Source organism: Hoplias malabaricus, chromosome 7, assembly GCF_029633855.1.
Source record: "Hoplias malabaricus isolate fHopMal1 chromosome 7, fHopMal1.hap1, whole genome shotgun sequence".
NCBI lineage: Eukaryota > Metazoa > Chordata > Actinopteri > Characiformes > Erythrinidae > Hoplias > Hoplias malabaricus.
In genome coordinates this window covers 566,715-583,107 of record NC_089806.1, presented here as the reverse complement: position 1 = coordinate 583,107, position 16,393 = coordinate 566,715, and the positions used below count along the sequence as shown (strand labels likewise).

Here is a 16,393-nt window from a genome sequence, read left to right as displayed (position 1 = left end):
ATAGTGTTTGTGATTAGAGTGTTTTGGGTTGCAGTTCTTATGTTTGTAATCGTAGTGTTTGTAGTCACAGTATTTGTGGTCACAGTATTTTGGGTTGTAGTTCTTATGTTTATGATCATAGTGTTTTGGGTTGCAGTTCTTATGTTTGTGGTCACAGTATGTGTGGTCACAATGTTTTGGGTTGCAGTTCCTATGTTTGTGGTCACAGTGGTTCCGGTTGCAGTTCTTATGTTTGTGGTCACAGTGTTTTGGGTTGCAGTTCTTATGTTTGTGGTCAGAGTGTTTGTGATTACAGTGTTTTGAGTTAAAGGTCTTATGTTTGTGTTCATAGTGTTTGTGATTACAGTGTTTTGAGTTGCAGTTCTTATGTTTGTGGTCATAGTGTTTGTGATTAGAGTGTTTTGAGTTGCAGTTTTTATGTTTGTGGTCATAGTGTTTGTGGTCAGAGTGTTTGTGATTACAGTGTTTTGAGTTAAAGGTTTTTTGTTTGTGGTCAGAGTGTTTGTGATTACAGTGTTTTGAGTTAAAGGTCTCATGTTTGTGGTCATAGTGTTTGTGATTACATTGTTTTGAGTTGCAGTTCTTATGTTTGTGGTCACAGTGTTTTGGGTTGCAGTTCTAATGTTTGTGGTCACACTGATTTGGGTTGCAGTTCTTATGTTTGTGGTCATAGTGTTTGTGATTACAGTGTTTTGGGTTGCAGTTTTTATGTTTGTGGTCATAGTGTTTGTCGTCACAGTATTTGTGGTCACAGTGTTTTGCGTTGCATTTCTTATGTTTGTGGTCACAGTGTTTTGGGTTGCAGTTCTTATGGTTGTGGTCATAGTGTTTGTGATTACGGTGTTTTGTGTTGCAGTTCTTATGATTGTGGTCATAGTGTTTGTGATTAGAGTATTTTGGGTTGCAGTTCTTATGTTTGTGGTCATAGTGTTTGTGATTAGAGTGTTTTGGGTTGCAGTTCTTATGTTTGTAATCGTAGTGTTTGTAGTCACAGTATTTGTGGTCACAGTGTTTTGGGTTGTAGTTCTTATGTTTATGATCACAGTGTTTTGGGTTGCAGTTCTTATGTTTGTGGTCACAGTATGTGTGGTCACAATGTTTTGGGTTGCAGTTCCTATGTTTGTGGTCACAGTGTTTTGGGTTGCAATTCTTATGTTTGTGGTCACAGTGTTTTGGGTTGCAGTTCTTATGTTTGTGGTCATAGTGTTTGTGATTACAGTGTTTTGAGTTGCAGTTCTTATGTTTGTGGTCATAGTGTTTGTGGTCAGAGTGTTTGTGATTACAGTGTTTTGAGTTAAAGGCTTTTTGTTTGTGGTCAGAGTGTTTGTGATTACAGTGTTTTGAGTTAAAGGTCTCATGTTTGTGGTCATAGTGTTTGTGATTACAGTGTTTTGAGTTGTAGTTCTTATGTTTGTGGTCACAGTGTTTTGGGTTGCAGTTCTTATGTTTGTGGTCACATTGATTTGGGTTGCAGTTCTTATGTTTGTGGTCATAGTGTTTGTGATTACAGTGTTTTGGGTTGCAGTTTTTATGTTTGTGGTCATAGTGTTTGTCGTCACAGTATTTGTGGTCACAGTGTTTTGCGTTGCAGTTCTTATGTTTGTGGTCACAGTGTTTTGGGTTGCAGTTCTTATGGTTGTGGTCATAGTGTTTGTGATTACAGTGTTTTGTGTTGCAGTTCTTATGATTGTGGTCATAGTGTTTGTGATTAGAGTATTTTGGGTTGCAGTTCTTATGTTTGTGGTCATAGTGTTTGTGATTAGAGTGTTTTGGGTTGCAGTTCTTATGTTTGTAATCGTAGTGTTTGTAGTCACAGTATTTGTGGTCACAGTATTTTGGGTTGTAGTTCTTATGTTTATGATCATAGTGTTTTGGGTTGCAGTTCTTATGTTTGTGGTCACAGTATGTGTGGTCACAATGTTTTGGGTTGCAGTTCCTATGTTTGTGGTCACAGTGGTTCCGGTTGCAGTTCTTATGTTTGTGGTCACAGTGTTTTGGGTTGCAGTTCTTATGTTTGTGGTCAGAGTGTTTGTGATTACAGTGTTTTGAGTTAAAGGTCTTATGTTTGTGTTCATAGTGTTTGTGATTACAGTGTTTTGAGTTGCAGTTCTTATGTTTGTGGTCATAGTGTTTGTGATTAGAGTGTTTTGAGTTGCAGTTTTTATGTTTGTGGTCATAGTGTTTGTGGTCAGAGTGTTTGTGATTACAGTGTTTTGAGTTAAAGGTTTTTTGTTTGTGGTCAGAGTGTTTGTGATTACAGTGTTTTGAGTTAAAGGTCTCATGTTTGTGGTCATAGTGTTTGTGATTACATTGTTTTGAGTTGCAGTTCTTATGTTTGTGGTCACAGTGTTTTGGGTTGCAGTTCTAATGTTTGTGGTCACACTGATTTGGGTTGCAGTTCTTATGTTTGTGGTCATAGTGTTTGTGATTACAGTGTTTTGGGTTGCAGTTTTTATGTTTGTGGTCATAGTGTTTGTCGTCACAGTATTTGTGGTCACAGTGTTTTGCGTTGCATTTCTTATGTTTGTGGTCACAGTGTTTTGGGTTGCAGTTCTTATGGTTGTGGTCATAGTGTTTGTGATTACGGTGTTTTGTGTTGCAGTTCTTATGATTGTGGTCATAGTGTTTGTGATTAGAGTATTTTGGGTTGCAGTTCTTATGTTTGTGGTCATAGTGTTTGTGATTAGAGTGTTTTGGGTTGCAGTTCTTATGTTTGTAATCGTAGTGTTTGTAGTCACAGTATTTGTGGTCACAGTGTTTTGGGTTGTAGTTCTTATGTTTATGATCACAGTGTTTTGGGTTGCAGTTCTTATGTTTGTGGTCACAGTATGTGTGGTCACAATGTTTTGGGTTGCAGTTCCTATGTTTGTGGTCACAGTGTTTTGGGTTGCAATTCTTATGTTTGTGGTCACAGTGTTTTGGGTTGCAGTTCTTATGTTTGTGGTCATAGTGTTTGTGATTACAGTGTTTTGAGTTGCAGTTCTTATGTTTGTGGTCATAGTGTTTGTGGTCAGAGTGTTTGTGATTACAGTGTTTTGAGTTAAAGGCTTTTTGTTTGTGGTCAGAGTGTTTGTGATTACAGTGTTTTGAGTTAAAGGTCTCATGTTTGTGGTCATAGTGTTTGTGATTACAGTGTTTTGAGTTGTAGTTCTTATGTTTGTGGTCACAGTGTTTTGGGTTGCAGTTCTTATGTTTGTGGTCACATTGATTTGGGTTGCAGTTCTTATGTTTGTGGTCATAGTGTTTGTGATTACAGTGTTTTGGGTTGCAGTTTTTATGTTTGTGGTCATAGTGTTTGTCGTCACAGTATTTGTGGTCACAGTGTTTTGCGTTGCAGTTCTTATGTTTGTGGTCACAGTGTTTTGGGTTGCAGTTCTTATGGTTGTGGTCATAGTGTTTGTGATTACAGTGTTTTGTGTTGCAGTTCTTATGATTGTGGTCATAGTGTTTGTGATTAGAGTATTTTGGGTTGCAGTTCTTATGTTTGTGGTCATAGTGTTTGTGATTAGAGTGTTTTGGGTTGCAGTTCTTATGTTTGTAATCGTAGTGTTTGTAGTCACAGTATTTGTGGTCACAGTATTTTGGGTTGTAGTTCTTATGTTTATGATCATAGTGTTTTGGGTTGCAGTTCTTATGTTTGTGGTCACAGTATGTGTGGTCACAATGTTTTGGGTTGCAGTTCCTATGTTTGTGGTCACAGTGGTTCCGGTTGCAGTTCTTATGTTTGTGGTCACAGTGTTTTGGGTTGCAGTTCTTATGTTTGTGGTCAGAGTGTTTGTGATTACAGTGTTTTGAGTTAAAGGTCTTATGTTTGTGTTCATAGTGTTTGTGATTACAGTGTTTTGAGTTGCAGTTCTTATGTTTGTGGTCATAGTGTTTGTGATTAGAGTGTTTTGAGTTGCAGTTTTTATGTTTGTGGTCATAGTGTTTGTGGTCAGAGTGTTTGTGATTACAGTGTTTTGAGTTAAAGGTTTTTTGTTTGTGGTCAGAGTGTTTGTGATTACAGTGTTTTGAGTTAAAGGTCTCATGTTTGTGGTCATAGTGTTTGTGATTACATTGTTTTGAGTTGCAGTTCTTATGTTTGTGGTCACAGTGTTTTGGGTTGCAGTTCTAATGTTTGTGGTCACACTGATTTGGGTTGCAGTTCTTATGTTTGTGGTCATAGTGTTTGTGATTACAGTGTTTTGGGTTGCAGTTTTTATGTTTGTGGTCATAGTGTTTGTCGTCACAGTATTTGTGGTCACAGTGTTTTGCGTTGCATTTCTTATGTTTGTGGTCACAGTGTTTTGGGTTGCAGTTCTTATGGTTGTGGTCATAGTGTTTGTGATTACGGTGTTTTGTGTTGCAGTTCTTATGATTGTGGTCATAGTGTTTGTGATTAGAGTATTTTGGGTTGCAGTTCTTATGTTTGTGGTCATAGTGTTTGTGATTAGAGTGTTTTGGGTTGCAGTTCTTATGTTTGTAATCGTAGTGTTTGTAGTCACAGTATTTGTGGTCACAGTGTTTTGGGTTGTAGTTCTTATGTTTATGATCACAGTGTTTTGGGTTGCAGTTCTTATGTTTGTGGTCACAGTATGTGTGGTCACAATGTTTTGGGTTGCAGTTCCTATGTTTGTGGTCACAGTGTTTTGGGTTGCAATTCTTATGTTTGTGGTCACAGTGTTTTGGGTTGCAGTTCTTATGTTTGTGGTCAGAGTGTTTGTGATTACAGTGTTTTGAGTTAAAGGTCTTATGTTTGTGGTCATAGTGTTTGTGGTCACAGTGTTTGGGTTGCAGTTCTTATGTTTGTGGTCATAGTGTTTGTGATTAGAGTGTTTTTGGTTGCAGTTCTTATGTTTGTAATCATAGTGTTTGTAGTCACAGTATTTGTAGTCACAGTGTTTTGGGTTGTAGTTCTTATGTTTATGATTATAGTGTTTTAGCTTGCAGTTTTTATGTTTGTGGTCACAGTATGTGTGGTCACAATGTTTTGGGTTGCAGTTCCTATGTTTGTGGTCACAGTATGTGTGGTCACAATGTTTTGGGTTGCAGTTCCTATGTTTGTGGTCAGAGTGTTTGTAGTCACAGTATTTGTGGTCACAGTGTTTTGGGTTGTAGTTCTTATTTTTTATAATCATAGTGTCATGGGTTGCAGTTCTTATGTTTTTGGTCACAGTATTTGTGGTCACAGTGGTTTGGGTTGCAGTTCTTACGTTTGTGGTCATAGTGTTTGTGGTCACAGTGTTTTGGGTTGCAGTTCTTATGTTTGTGGTCAGAGTGTTCGTGATTACAGTGTTTTGGGTTGCAGTTCTTATGTTTGTGGTCAGAGTGTTTGTGATTACAGTGTTTTGGGTTGCAGTTCTTATGTTTGTGGTCATAGTTTTTGTGACTACAGTGTTTTGGTTTGCATTTCTTATGTTTGTGGTCACCGTAATTGTGGTCATAGTGTTTAGTGTTGCAGTTCTTATGTTTGCAGTCATAGTGTTTGTGATTACATTGTTTTGGGTTGCAGTTCTTATATTTGTGGTCATAGTGTTTGTGGTCACAGTATTTGAGGTCACAGTGTTTTGGGTTATAGCTCTTATTTTTATTGTCGTAGTGTTTTGGGTTGTAGTTCTTATATTTGTGGTCACAGTATTTTGAGTTGCAGTTCTTATGTTTGTGGTCATAGTGTTTGTGGTCACAGTGTTTTGGTTTGCAGTTCTTATGTTTGTGGTCATAGTGTTTGTGATAACAGTGTTTTGGGTTGCAATTCTTATGTTTGTAATCATAGTGTTCTTGGTCACAGTGTTTGTGGTCACAGTGTTTTGGGTTGCAATTCTTATGTTTGTGGTCATAGTGTTTGTGATCACAGTATTTGTGGTCACAGTGTTTTGGGTTGCAGTTCTTATGTTTGTGGTCAGAGTGTTTGTGATTACAGTGTTTTGGGTTGCAGTTCTTATGTTTGTGGTCATAGTGTTTGTGACTACAGTGTTTTGGTTTGCAGTTCTTTTGTTTGTGGTCACAGTAATTGTGGTCATAGTGTTTAGAGTTGCAGTTCTTATGTTTGCAGTCATAGTGTTTGTGATTACATTGTTTTGGATTGCAGTTCTTATGTTTGTGGTCATAGTGTTTGTGGTCACAGTGTTTGAGGTCACAGTGTTTTGGGTTATAGCTCTTATTTTTATGGTCGTAGTGTTTTGGGTTGTAGTTCTTATGTTTGTGGTCACAGTATTTTGGGTTGCAGTTCTTATGTTTGTGGTCATAGTTTTTGTGGTCACAGTGTTTTGGTTTGCAGTTCTTATGTTTGTGGTCATAGTGTTTGTGATAACAGTGTTTTGGGTTGCAATTCTTATGTTTGTAATCATAGTGTTCTTGGTCACAGTGTTTGTGGTCACAGTGTTTTGGGTTGCAGTTCTTATGTTGGTGGTCATAGTGTTTGTGGTCACAGTGTTTTGGGTTGCAGTTCTTATGTTTGTGGTCAGAGTGTTTGTGATTACAGTGTTTTGGGTTGCAGTTCTTATGTTTGTGGTCATAGTGTTTGTGATTACAGTGTTTTGGGTTGCAGTTCTTATGTTTGTGGTCATAGTTTTTGTGACTACAGTGTTTTGGTTTGCAGTTCTTTTGTTTGTGGTCACAGTAATTGTGGTCATAGTGTTTAGAGTTGCAGTTCTTATGTTTGCAGTCATAGTGTTTGTGATTACATTGTTTTGGATTGCAGTTCTTATGTTTGTGGTCATAGTGTTTGTGGTCACAGTATTTGAGGTCACAGTGTTTTGGGTTATAGGTATTATTTTTATGGTCGTAGTGTTTTGGGTTGTAGTTCTTATGTTTGTGGTCACAGTATTTTGGGTTGCAGTTCTTATGTTTGTGGTCATAGTGTTTGTGGTCACAGTGTTTTGGTTTGCAGTTCTTATGTTTGTGGTCATAGTGTTTGTGATAACAGTGTTTTGGGTTGCAATTCTTATGTTTGTAATCATAGTGTTCTTGGTCACAGTGTTTGCGGTCACAGTGTTTTGGGTTGCAATTCTTATGTTTGTGGTCATAGTGTTTGTGATCACAGTATTTGTGGTCACAGTGTTTAGGGTTGCAGTTCGTATGTTTGTGGTCATAATGTTTTGGGTTGCAGTTCTTATGTTGGTGGTCACAGTGTTTTGGGTTGTAGTTCTTATGTTTGTGGTCATAGTGTTTATGATTACAGTGTTTTGCTTTGCAGTTCTTATGTCTGTGGTTATAGTGTTTGTGATTAAAGTGTTTTGGGTTACAGTTCTTATGTTTGTAATCATAGTGTTTGTGGTCACAGTATTTGTGTTCACTGTTTTGGGTTGTAGTTCTTAATTTTGTGTTTATGGTTGCAGTTCTTGCTGTTTGTTGTTGCGGTCAGTTTTGTTTTTGTGGTCAGTGTTGTTATTGTGGTGATTTTCTGGCTGAAGTGTTTGTTTTTGTGTTTAGTCAGTGTTATTGTTATGATAAACTTGTGATTTTCTGCATTTTATTTGTTATAGTACTGGTGGTACTTTTATAGTACTGGTGGTCTCTTTGTGGTAATTGTCTGATTGCAGTGTTTGTAGTTGTGATATTGTGGTGATTTTCTGACCCCAGTGTTTGTAGTTAGTAGTGCTGTCATTGTGGTGTTGTGGTGATGTTCTGATAGCAGTGTTTCTCATCTCTCTGCAGGATCTTTACAGAAAGGACTGTAACCTGGCAGCTCAACTCCTACAGTGCAACATATCTCACTACAGAGCACAACTCTCAGAGGTAATTCCTTCACTGTTTATTATACATATTTTTTATGGTGGCTGGCACAAAACTTATGGTTCACTAGTTTTACCTGTGGACGCATGTCAGTAGATTGTAAAATGAGCAGGAAAAATAACCCCTGGTTATTTATGTCTGAATTGACATTCCAGTAATGTTCCAGGAGAATTTTCCATTATATCCCAAGGCAAATGCCTTTTCGTAGGTTTGTGATATAATTTACTGGACATATCAGAAACATTCATGTACTTGGGGAGCCTCCTTCCCTGAAGGATCACTCAAAGAAAGAAACCTCTGTACACTGTCGGGATGTTTAGTGCAATAGCACCTACAGATGTGCTATGAATGTGTTGTGCTCCTTGAGTTACTACCATTAAATGCTTTACAACAGGCATTATAATGACTGTGAAGGATTACGAAGAAGTGAAATTTATTAATATCATCTTGCCCAGTATCTGTTATGAAGGACCAGATGATAAGTTCCAGCTGTTTAGATTTGTAGCACTTTCACGCTCTGTTTATTTTCATGCAGTTAGTGCTCTCCTGAAGTTAGAGTCAGTTCTACCTTAAGTAATGTAACTGTAGTTACATTAAAATAAGTCTTTGTTACCTCCCTATGGAGCAGGAATAGAGCGACATCCTCATCTTGGTTCCTGCTTTTCAGCATTTGCAGTCTCTCCACCATTCAAATACCTCCAGATGCTGATTCTCTGCCATGGCTGAGATATATATATATATATATATATATATATATATATATATATATATATATATATATATATATATATATATATATATATCCGAGCCGATATATATTACCAAGCCAAGGCAGCATACACACAAACACTGGCCAACCACTGGTGGTTTTCCAGCACACACAAACCAGAAAGCAGCAAATGTCACCATTTGAAAAAAAAGGTCTACTGGATAAAAATCATTAACCTCACTTTTAAATTTTAGAACATCAACCTCACTCAAAGTGATTGGAAGAACCATGGAGAGGGAACAAGATTTAGAAGAAGAAACCCCATTAAAGTGAAAGGAGGTACAACTGAGAAGAACCAAGAGTCAAAAGGAAAAACAACCCTCAGAGCAAAAGAAGGAACCACTGAGTGGAACCCACACTCAGAAGGAGAACCTTAGCTAGGGTTAGGGATAGGCTCAGATTGATAAGAAGAAGAGTAGTAAAGATATTGAAGGAGACAGTGGAAGAATGGACAGTGGTGAAGGCAGTGAAGGCATAGTCACAGCCTTATTCTGTTCAGAGTTCCTGTGGCTGTGCCTTGTTGCTCCAAACAAAGATGAATTTTCTTCTGTAAGACATATTCTGTTAGTCATCTTATTCTTAACTATTATATTGCCAGTAATTTTCCAATCGATTCTGCACCCCCTTCTCCGGAGGAATATGCCACACTGTTAAATTCTGCACTCCCTTAATACACTAGCCCCTGTGAAATCTAGGAGACTTTTATTTCTTCTTCTCCCTGGAACTAATCAATTACACACTATGAAGCAGACTGGCCGTCAGCTCGAGAGACTCTGCAGGAAGGAACTAACTGCCTACAAGGATGCCTTACACGGTGCCAAATCATCCTATTTGTCCAGCCTTATTAAACACTCACCATCATTTTTCAACAGTCATTAAACTATTTAAACTGACAGTGTTATAGCTGCTTCTCTGGGGCTCTATGATTCATTCCTACATTTCTTTGACTCTAAAATTGTAAAGATCAACAATGATCTTGCGTCCTCTGCCACTAATGACTCTTCCCTTTCCACTTCAAACTTCCATTCTCCAGGTGAAATCTCATCCTCCTTTTCTCGTTCTGCTTTTCATACTGTTGACTCCTTTTTCACTGCTAATATTTTAATGAAATCTAAAGCTACAACTTGTTCACTAGATCCTCTCCCTTCATCTTTAACTAAAGCCTGTCACTCTTCCCTGGTCCCTCATCTCACAACTCTTATTAATCAGTCACTGCGTACTGGTCTGGTACCATCTATCTACAAAATCGCTGCAGTCACTCCTCTACTTCAAAAAACCTGGCTTAGATCCTCAAGCTCTAGTTAACTTCTGTCCTATCTTTAATCTTCTTTTTCTGACCAAAGTCCTTGAACGTAGTGTTGCTAGTCAACTTCAAAACTATCTTAAAACTCACAATCTCTTTGAACCATTCCAGTCCGGATGTCTTTGGGCCTCTTCTTTTTATTGTTTTCATGTTTCCACTTGGACATATATTGCATCATTTTAATCTTGACTTTCACTGCTATGCAGATGACAACCAGATTTATTTTAGTAATAAAAATATTAAAAGCCCACCTCCTAACCACTTAAAAACCTGTTTGTCAGAAATCAGGAAATGAATGAATCACAACTTTCTCATGTCAAATAGTGACAATACTGAAAGTAGGTTCCCTTTCTCTCTCTATAGATAGTTCAAGTATCTCCTTCTTCCCTGGTGCATAATCTGGGTGTCATCCTCCACTCAACTCTTTCACTTAGTGGTCACAGCAGTTCTATAAACAAAACATCATACTTTCATTTGTGTAACATTGCCAAAATCAGGCCATTTCTTTCTCAATCTGTGCTGAAATCCTTATTCATAGCTCAATCTCCACCTGTTTGGACTACTGCAAATTTCTTCTGTTTGGCATCAGCTCTTTAGATTGTTAAGAACTGTGCTGCACACCACCTCACTCACACTCGCTCTCACCGACACATCACATCTGTTCTCCAGCATAGTGCTTTCTCTAGAGCTGCTCCGTGACTCTGGAACTCTCTTCCACCTCTGGTTCAAAATTATCCAACTGTCTCTTTATTAAAAAACCTCTGAAAATATATTTTCTCTCTTGCTTATAATACTCCTTTAACTTAATCTATCGATGCTTGTTCTGTACTGTCTGTTCATGTTTTGTATGCTTTGTACTGTTTGTTAATATCAATCAATCAATCAAATTTAATTTATATAGCGCTTTTCACAACAAAAAGTCGTCACAAAGCAGCTTTACAGAGATCCGGGTCCAAGCCTCCTATGAGCAAGCCAGGGGCAACAGTGGCAAGGAAAAACTCCCTCAGCACACGAGGAAGAAACCTTGGAAGGAACCAAGACTCATACGGGGAACCCATCCTCCTCGGGTCAACACCGGAGACACAACAGAGAACAGAAATAAAAGTGAAATGATGACAGATGAAGGGGTTATAGTAATATAAATGTAGTATATTAGTGATGATGGAGAAGCGGAAAAGAAAATGATGAGGATGATGATATTAGTGATGTATGAGTCTGATGAAGGAGGAGGTGATCAGGGATTCTGTGTGAGTTAAAATTAGGTGCAGAGTTAATCTGAGATAAAACAGCATGGCCAAGCATGATAGTATAGATGAGACAAGGCCAGGATCTTGTACAGAACACAGGGGCTGGATCAGGGCAACACCTGGAGAGCAGCAGGACATCTCAAAGCATGAGAGAGACAGGAGAAAAAAGACAGACAAACGGAACAAATAAAAATACAGAGGTTAGTAGGGTCATGGTAAAGAACGGGCAAATTTGTCCTGCGAAAAAAGCTTCCAAAAGCTTACAGCTAGTTTCAGAGGTTTTGGTACATATCCAATGTTGAGGGATGAGTTTATTATTGTGAGCAATGGTCTAATGACTTTAGGTAAAATTCGTTTAAATAATTGTGTTGGAACAGGATCCAGTAAGCATGAAGTTGATTTAGATGAGCTAATTAAACTAAGCAAGTCATTTTCATCGACAGAATTCAAGTAGTCTAAGTGCACCTCAGAGCTGGCGGGGGGTTCATCAACAAAAGCCAATGTGACTTTGGACTGATTTTGGGTTTTGAGGCGAATGCAATCAATTTTATCATTAAAAAACCTCATAAAGTCATTGCTACAGAAATCAGACAATGGGGTTGATTCCCTTTTTGTTGCCAATTAGATTTGATACAGTGCTAAAAAAGAAACTAGGGTTGTCTTTGTTGTTTTCTATAAGGGAAGAGATGTACTGTGATTTGGCTTTAGATGAGGCATGTTTGTAGTCTGTGAAGCTGTGCTGCCGTGCAGTTCGGAAACATTCTAGTTTAGTGTGTCTCCATTTACGTTCATGGTTACAAGAAGCCAGTTTTAATGCACGCGTGCTGTCACTGTACCATGGAGCAAGCCTTTTCTCTCTAAATTGTTTGGTCTTGACTGGTGCAACACTATCTAGGTTTGTACACAATAAGTGTTGTAGGTTGTTTGTAATGAGCTCGAGGTCATTTGGGTGAGTTGGAAAAGAAATGGTGGTAAGGTCTGGAAGGTTGTTGATAAAATCACTAACTGTTGAGGATGTTATAGTGCGCTTTCTAATATAGCGTGGTTGTGGACAAATATCAAAGTTTAATGCATATTTAAAGTTTAATATATGACTGTTGAAAGCATCTTTGAGTTTTAAAATGCACTACATAAATATACTGTATAATAATACTAGTAGTCAGGGGAAACTGTACAGTGCTGGATACAGTGAAGGTGTAGTCAGGGGAAGAATGGACAGTGGTGGATACAGTGAAGGTGAAGTCATGGTAAGAATGGACAATGGTGGATACAGTAAAGGCGTAGTCAGGGGAAGAATGGACAGTGGTGGAGACAGTGAAGGTGTAGTCAGGGGAAGAATGGACAGTGGTGAATACAGTGAAGGAGTAGTCAGGGGAAGAATGGACAGTGGTGGAGACAGTGAATACAGTAAAGGAGACAGTGGTGAAGACAAACGGACTATGGTAGAGTCTGTGGAAAGATGGACAGTGGTGGAGACAGCAGTGGACACAGGCTAGATGCATGGTACATCTTCTGAAGAGGAGAAATGAAACTATGAAAAAACGGTTAGCGCTCATTCTCAGTGCTGGATACAGTGAAGGTGTAGTCATGGTAAGAATGGACAGTGGTGGATACAGTGAAGTTGTAGTCAGGGGAAGAATGGACAGTGGTGGAGACAGTGAAGGTGTAGTCAGGGGAAGATTGGACAGTGGTTGAGACAGTAAAGGTGTAGTCAGGGGAAGAATGGACAATAGTGGATACAGTGAAGGTGTAGTCAGGGAAAGAATGGACAGTGGTAGAGACAGTGAATACAGTAAAGGAGACAGTGGTGAAGACAAACGGACTATGGTAGAGTCTATGGAAGGATGGACAGTGGTGGAGACAGCAGTGGACACAGAGGCTAGACGCATGGTACATCTTCTGAAGAGGAGAAATGAAACCATGAAAACGGTTCTGTTATCCCATGGTGAAGAAACAGGGCTGTGGCACTTATTACAGCTCTCTATAATTATCTGGTGTGTTGTGGCGGATAATTACTGCTGTGGAGAAAGAACTGAGAATCAGAGGAGAAGACAAAGGATGACAGCTTCTCTGTGATCCTTCACCTGCTCAGAATTCTCCTCCTCCAGCGGAGTTCCACATCTCCACCCCTCAACACATACCTGCTCCTCCGGGGGGAGGGGGGGTTCTCACACTGCAGGAGCAGGCTCAACACTCCTGGAAACAGTTCTTTGTGTATCAGAACACTACTGTGAGGATCTGATGGTGTTCAGCCTCGAACATCACTGCAGAAGTCAGTGCAGTTCTGGTAAAACAGGGCTGATATGAGCGCTCTGTTTGTTTTAGGAGTTTTGTACAAGCTGCACAGGATGGGTTACTTTTTTTTTGCATAAGGGAAATATAGAACACAGCTATGAACATTTCATTGTGCTTCCTAACCATATTTCCCAATGAGAAATTTAAAAAAGGCCCCAACACTGAACTTGTAGAAATAATAATAAGATTTACCCCACTGTAAGACAGTCCCGGTTTTGAAGGCGATGAATCTCATGGTCAGTCGTATTAGAAGCAGAGTGTAGGTTGAGTGGAACCAGAATGAATGGTTATGTGAATCAACACTGACTCTCAGATCATTCACAACATGGAGCTATATTTAAGCTAAATGGAAAATGAACTGCAGACCCTGCACATCTTTTAGTTGATGTGTTTATGAGCAATGTTCATGTGGGTGTTTGGGTTAATTAAGTGCTCTGTACCTTGTTCTAATCTTTGTGTTGTTAATAAGACTCAGGAAATATGACAGTCTTGATTTCTTAATGGCCTTGTTGTAAATCCAGATCTTTTTAAGAGCATTGTAATGTACAGTTTATTTATTCTCAGTGCACTTTTCTTTACAACAGCTTTTCTTAAAGGAACACTATTGGCTATTTGTTTCCTCTACCTGTTGCTGAGTGTAATTTACAGTACTGTCATAAAATCAAGTCTTACACAAATCTCTCTCTCTCTCTCTCTCTCTCTCACACACACACACACACACCTAAAAAATTAATGAACATGACGTAATGACACAGTTTTGAGCTGAAATACAGCTATTGTTTCTGACCATATTTAGACAGCAGTGTTTGAAGGCTGAGCTTAGGGAATGCGTGTAATCGAATAAAATGTTGACTACATGATAAAAGCTATGTATTGCTCATAATACACACTACACCATGTTATTGCAGCCATAAAGTGTAACTTTGGTTGCACTCCAGCCGTTATAACCACAGCAACCAACAGAAAAGCCCATATTATCAGGCTAATGTCAGCAGGAGCTACCAATGGGCCTCATTCATCAGTAACTCTCCAATAATTTATTATAACAATAGCCTTAACAAACTCATCACAAACACAGCAACACATCAAAATATGTTAATCCAATGACTAATCCAACAAGGAGAAGGCGTCTGTCTTGTCTCAGATCTCTGTCAGCTACCTCCACTGAGAAAAGTCAGTCTTCTCTGTGTATGTCTGTGTTTTACCTGCTGTAATTTGGGTCTGAAGGTATCTAATCCTCTCCTCCTGAGGTGGACACCCCAGGACAAGGCTGGGGACACTGTCTTCAGCGTCTGACACTTAATGCCATTAAATCACTCCTAAACAAAGCATGTAATTTTGTGTCTGTCTCTCTATTCCCCAGTTGCCGGTGGACTTCCAGGAGCGTCTGAGTTTACACTTGGAGAGTGCCTCTCTGTGCCATTCTCCATATTCCGACACCGTGCCCAGTTCCATGATCGCCCAAGTCCTAGAGAAACCTGAGGAAGCTGAGGCCGGCAGCGTTCAGGCATCCCGCTCGCCGAGTCCACAGCGCCCCCCTCAGGGCTTCCTGGTGGGCACAGGCCTGGGTAGCAGCGAGCGACTGGGACTTCGCGCCATCTATAAATCAGACCTGTACAGCAGTGACACAGCCTTGTACTGCCCAGACGAAAGGAGGAGGGAACGCAGGCCTAGCATGGACCTGCATGGTCAGAAGTTTTACGGCCCCCAGAACTCCACAGACAGCACCCCAGAGGAAGGGGAAGGCGAAGGATCTCTCTCACTTCAGCAAGGCTTCTCTCAGGAGCGCTTCAGCAAGTTTGCCACGTCTCTGGGTGGTGCGTCCAGCTCTTACTCCAGCTTCAGTGGAGGAGGCTCAGAAGATAAAGGTCCGGATCCTCCGAGCAGCACAGGATCCTCTCCAAGGCATCACCATGCCCATGTCTACATGGACTGGAGAGATGGCGCAGTCGAGTATGAGCACAAGAGTGACTCTTCCTGGGAGAGGGACAGTCCCAGCACCTTCGCCAGCAAAGCCCATGGCTTCCAGGCCACGGAACCCAGCCACCACCAGAACGGGAGCTCCCCCATCTACAGCAGGACCATGTCGTCCTGTTACAGTGAGCCTTACGAGCCCCTTCCCCCCTCCACCTCACCGAGCGTCACGTACGGAGACAGTCGCAGAGGTAGTGCTCTCCTGGCTCCAGAGGAAGAGATGGAGGAGGAGGAGCTGATTGTGGGTCGTTGGAGGCAGTTGAGCGTGGAGGACGTTAGCGCTCATTCCTATCGCAGTCCTGGACGGGCTTCGCCTTACAGCTTCTCCGAGCAGCATTTCTCTGTCCGGCCTGCCAAGATCCGCCTCGGCCCACTCTACAGCAGCTTCCAGGAGGGAACCGACGTCTACCACCATCACACGGTGGGGGTTCTGGATCCGTTCTCCAGCCCCAGCCCTGAGTGCAGTCCTGGGATCCACCAGAGCCACCTATACCATGCCAAGGATGACAGCCAGGAGTCTGAGCACAGCCTCTACAACCCAAAGGAGCAGAAGAGCGAATACGTGGAGGTGAGTCCCAACAGCTCCACCGAGTCCCTGCAGCATGCCTCCCTGGAGATGCCAGCGGACCTGCAGCACTACCAGCCCACTGCCTCTCCTCAGGGAACCAGCCCTCCTTCACCCCAGCCTCCGCCTCAATACCAAAACTTTGGAACTCTGGGTCTGTCCCGGAAGGACAGTCTCACCAAGGCTCAGCTCTATGGAACTCTCCTAAACTGAGAACAGTGGAAACATCTCAGAACTGGTGGACAGTGTCCCTCATCCTGAGATCACAGACAGAGAATCAGTCAAACATCAGAGAGATTTCATCTGGAGAGAATTTCACAGTCCCTAATCAGGCATTACGAATCAAACTTCATATTCATTAATCCATCTATTCATTTAGTAATTCATTCATTCATTCATTACCTGTAAGAACCTAATACTTGACAAGGTCCCAGTTGGTCCAGAGCCAACCCAGAGGGCACAAGGCAGGAACACACGCTGGAAAGTGTACCACACTCTCACATTGTTACTCACACATTCACACAAAT

At 40.6% G+C, this 16,393-nt stretch overlaps 1 protein-coding gene across 1 annotated transcript in view; it reads left to right on the top strand.

The window, feature by feature from the left end:
- si:dkey-174m14.3 (uncharacterized protein LOC563117 homolog) overlaps positions 1–16,373 on the top strand; it is a 64,535-nt gene extending 48,162 nt beyond the window's left edge. Inside the window, exons 6-7 of the mRNA XM_066677195.1 lie at positions 7,636–7,716; positions 14,691–16,373. Coding sequence (XP_066533292.1) covers positions 7,636–7,716; positions 14,691–16,079 — 1,470 coding nt within the window. The 3' untranslated portion in view covers positions 16,080–16,373. The remainder of the gene's footprint in view (positions 1–7,635; positions 7,717–14,690) is intronic.
- The last annotated feature ends 20 nt before the right edge of the window (positions 16,374–16,393 follow it).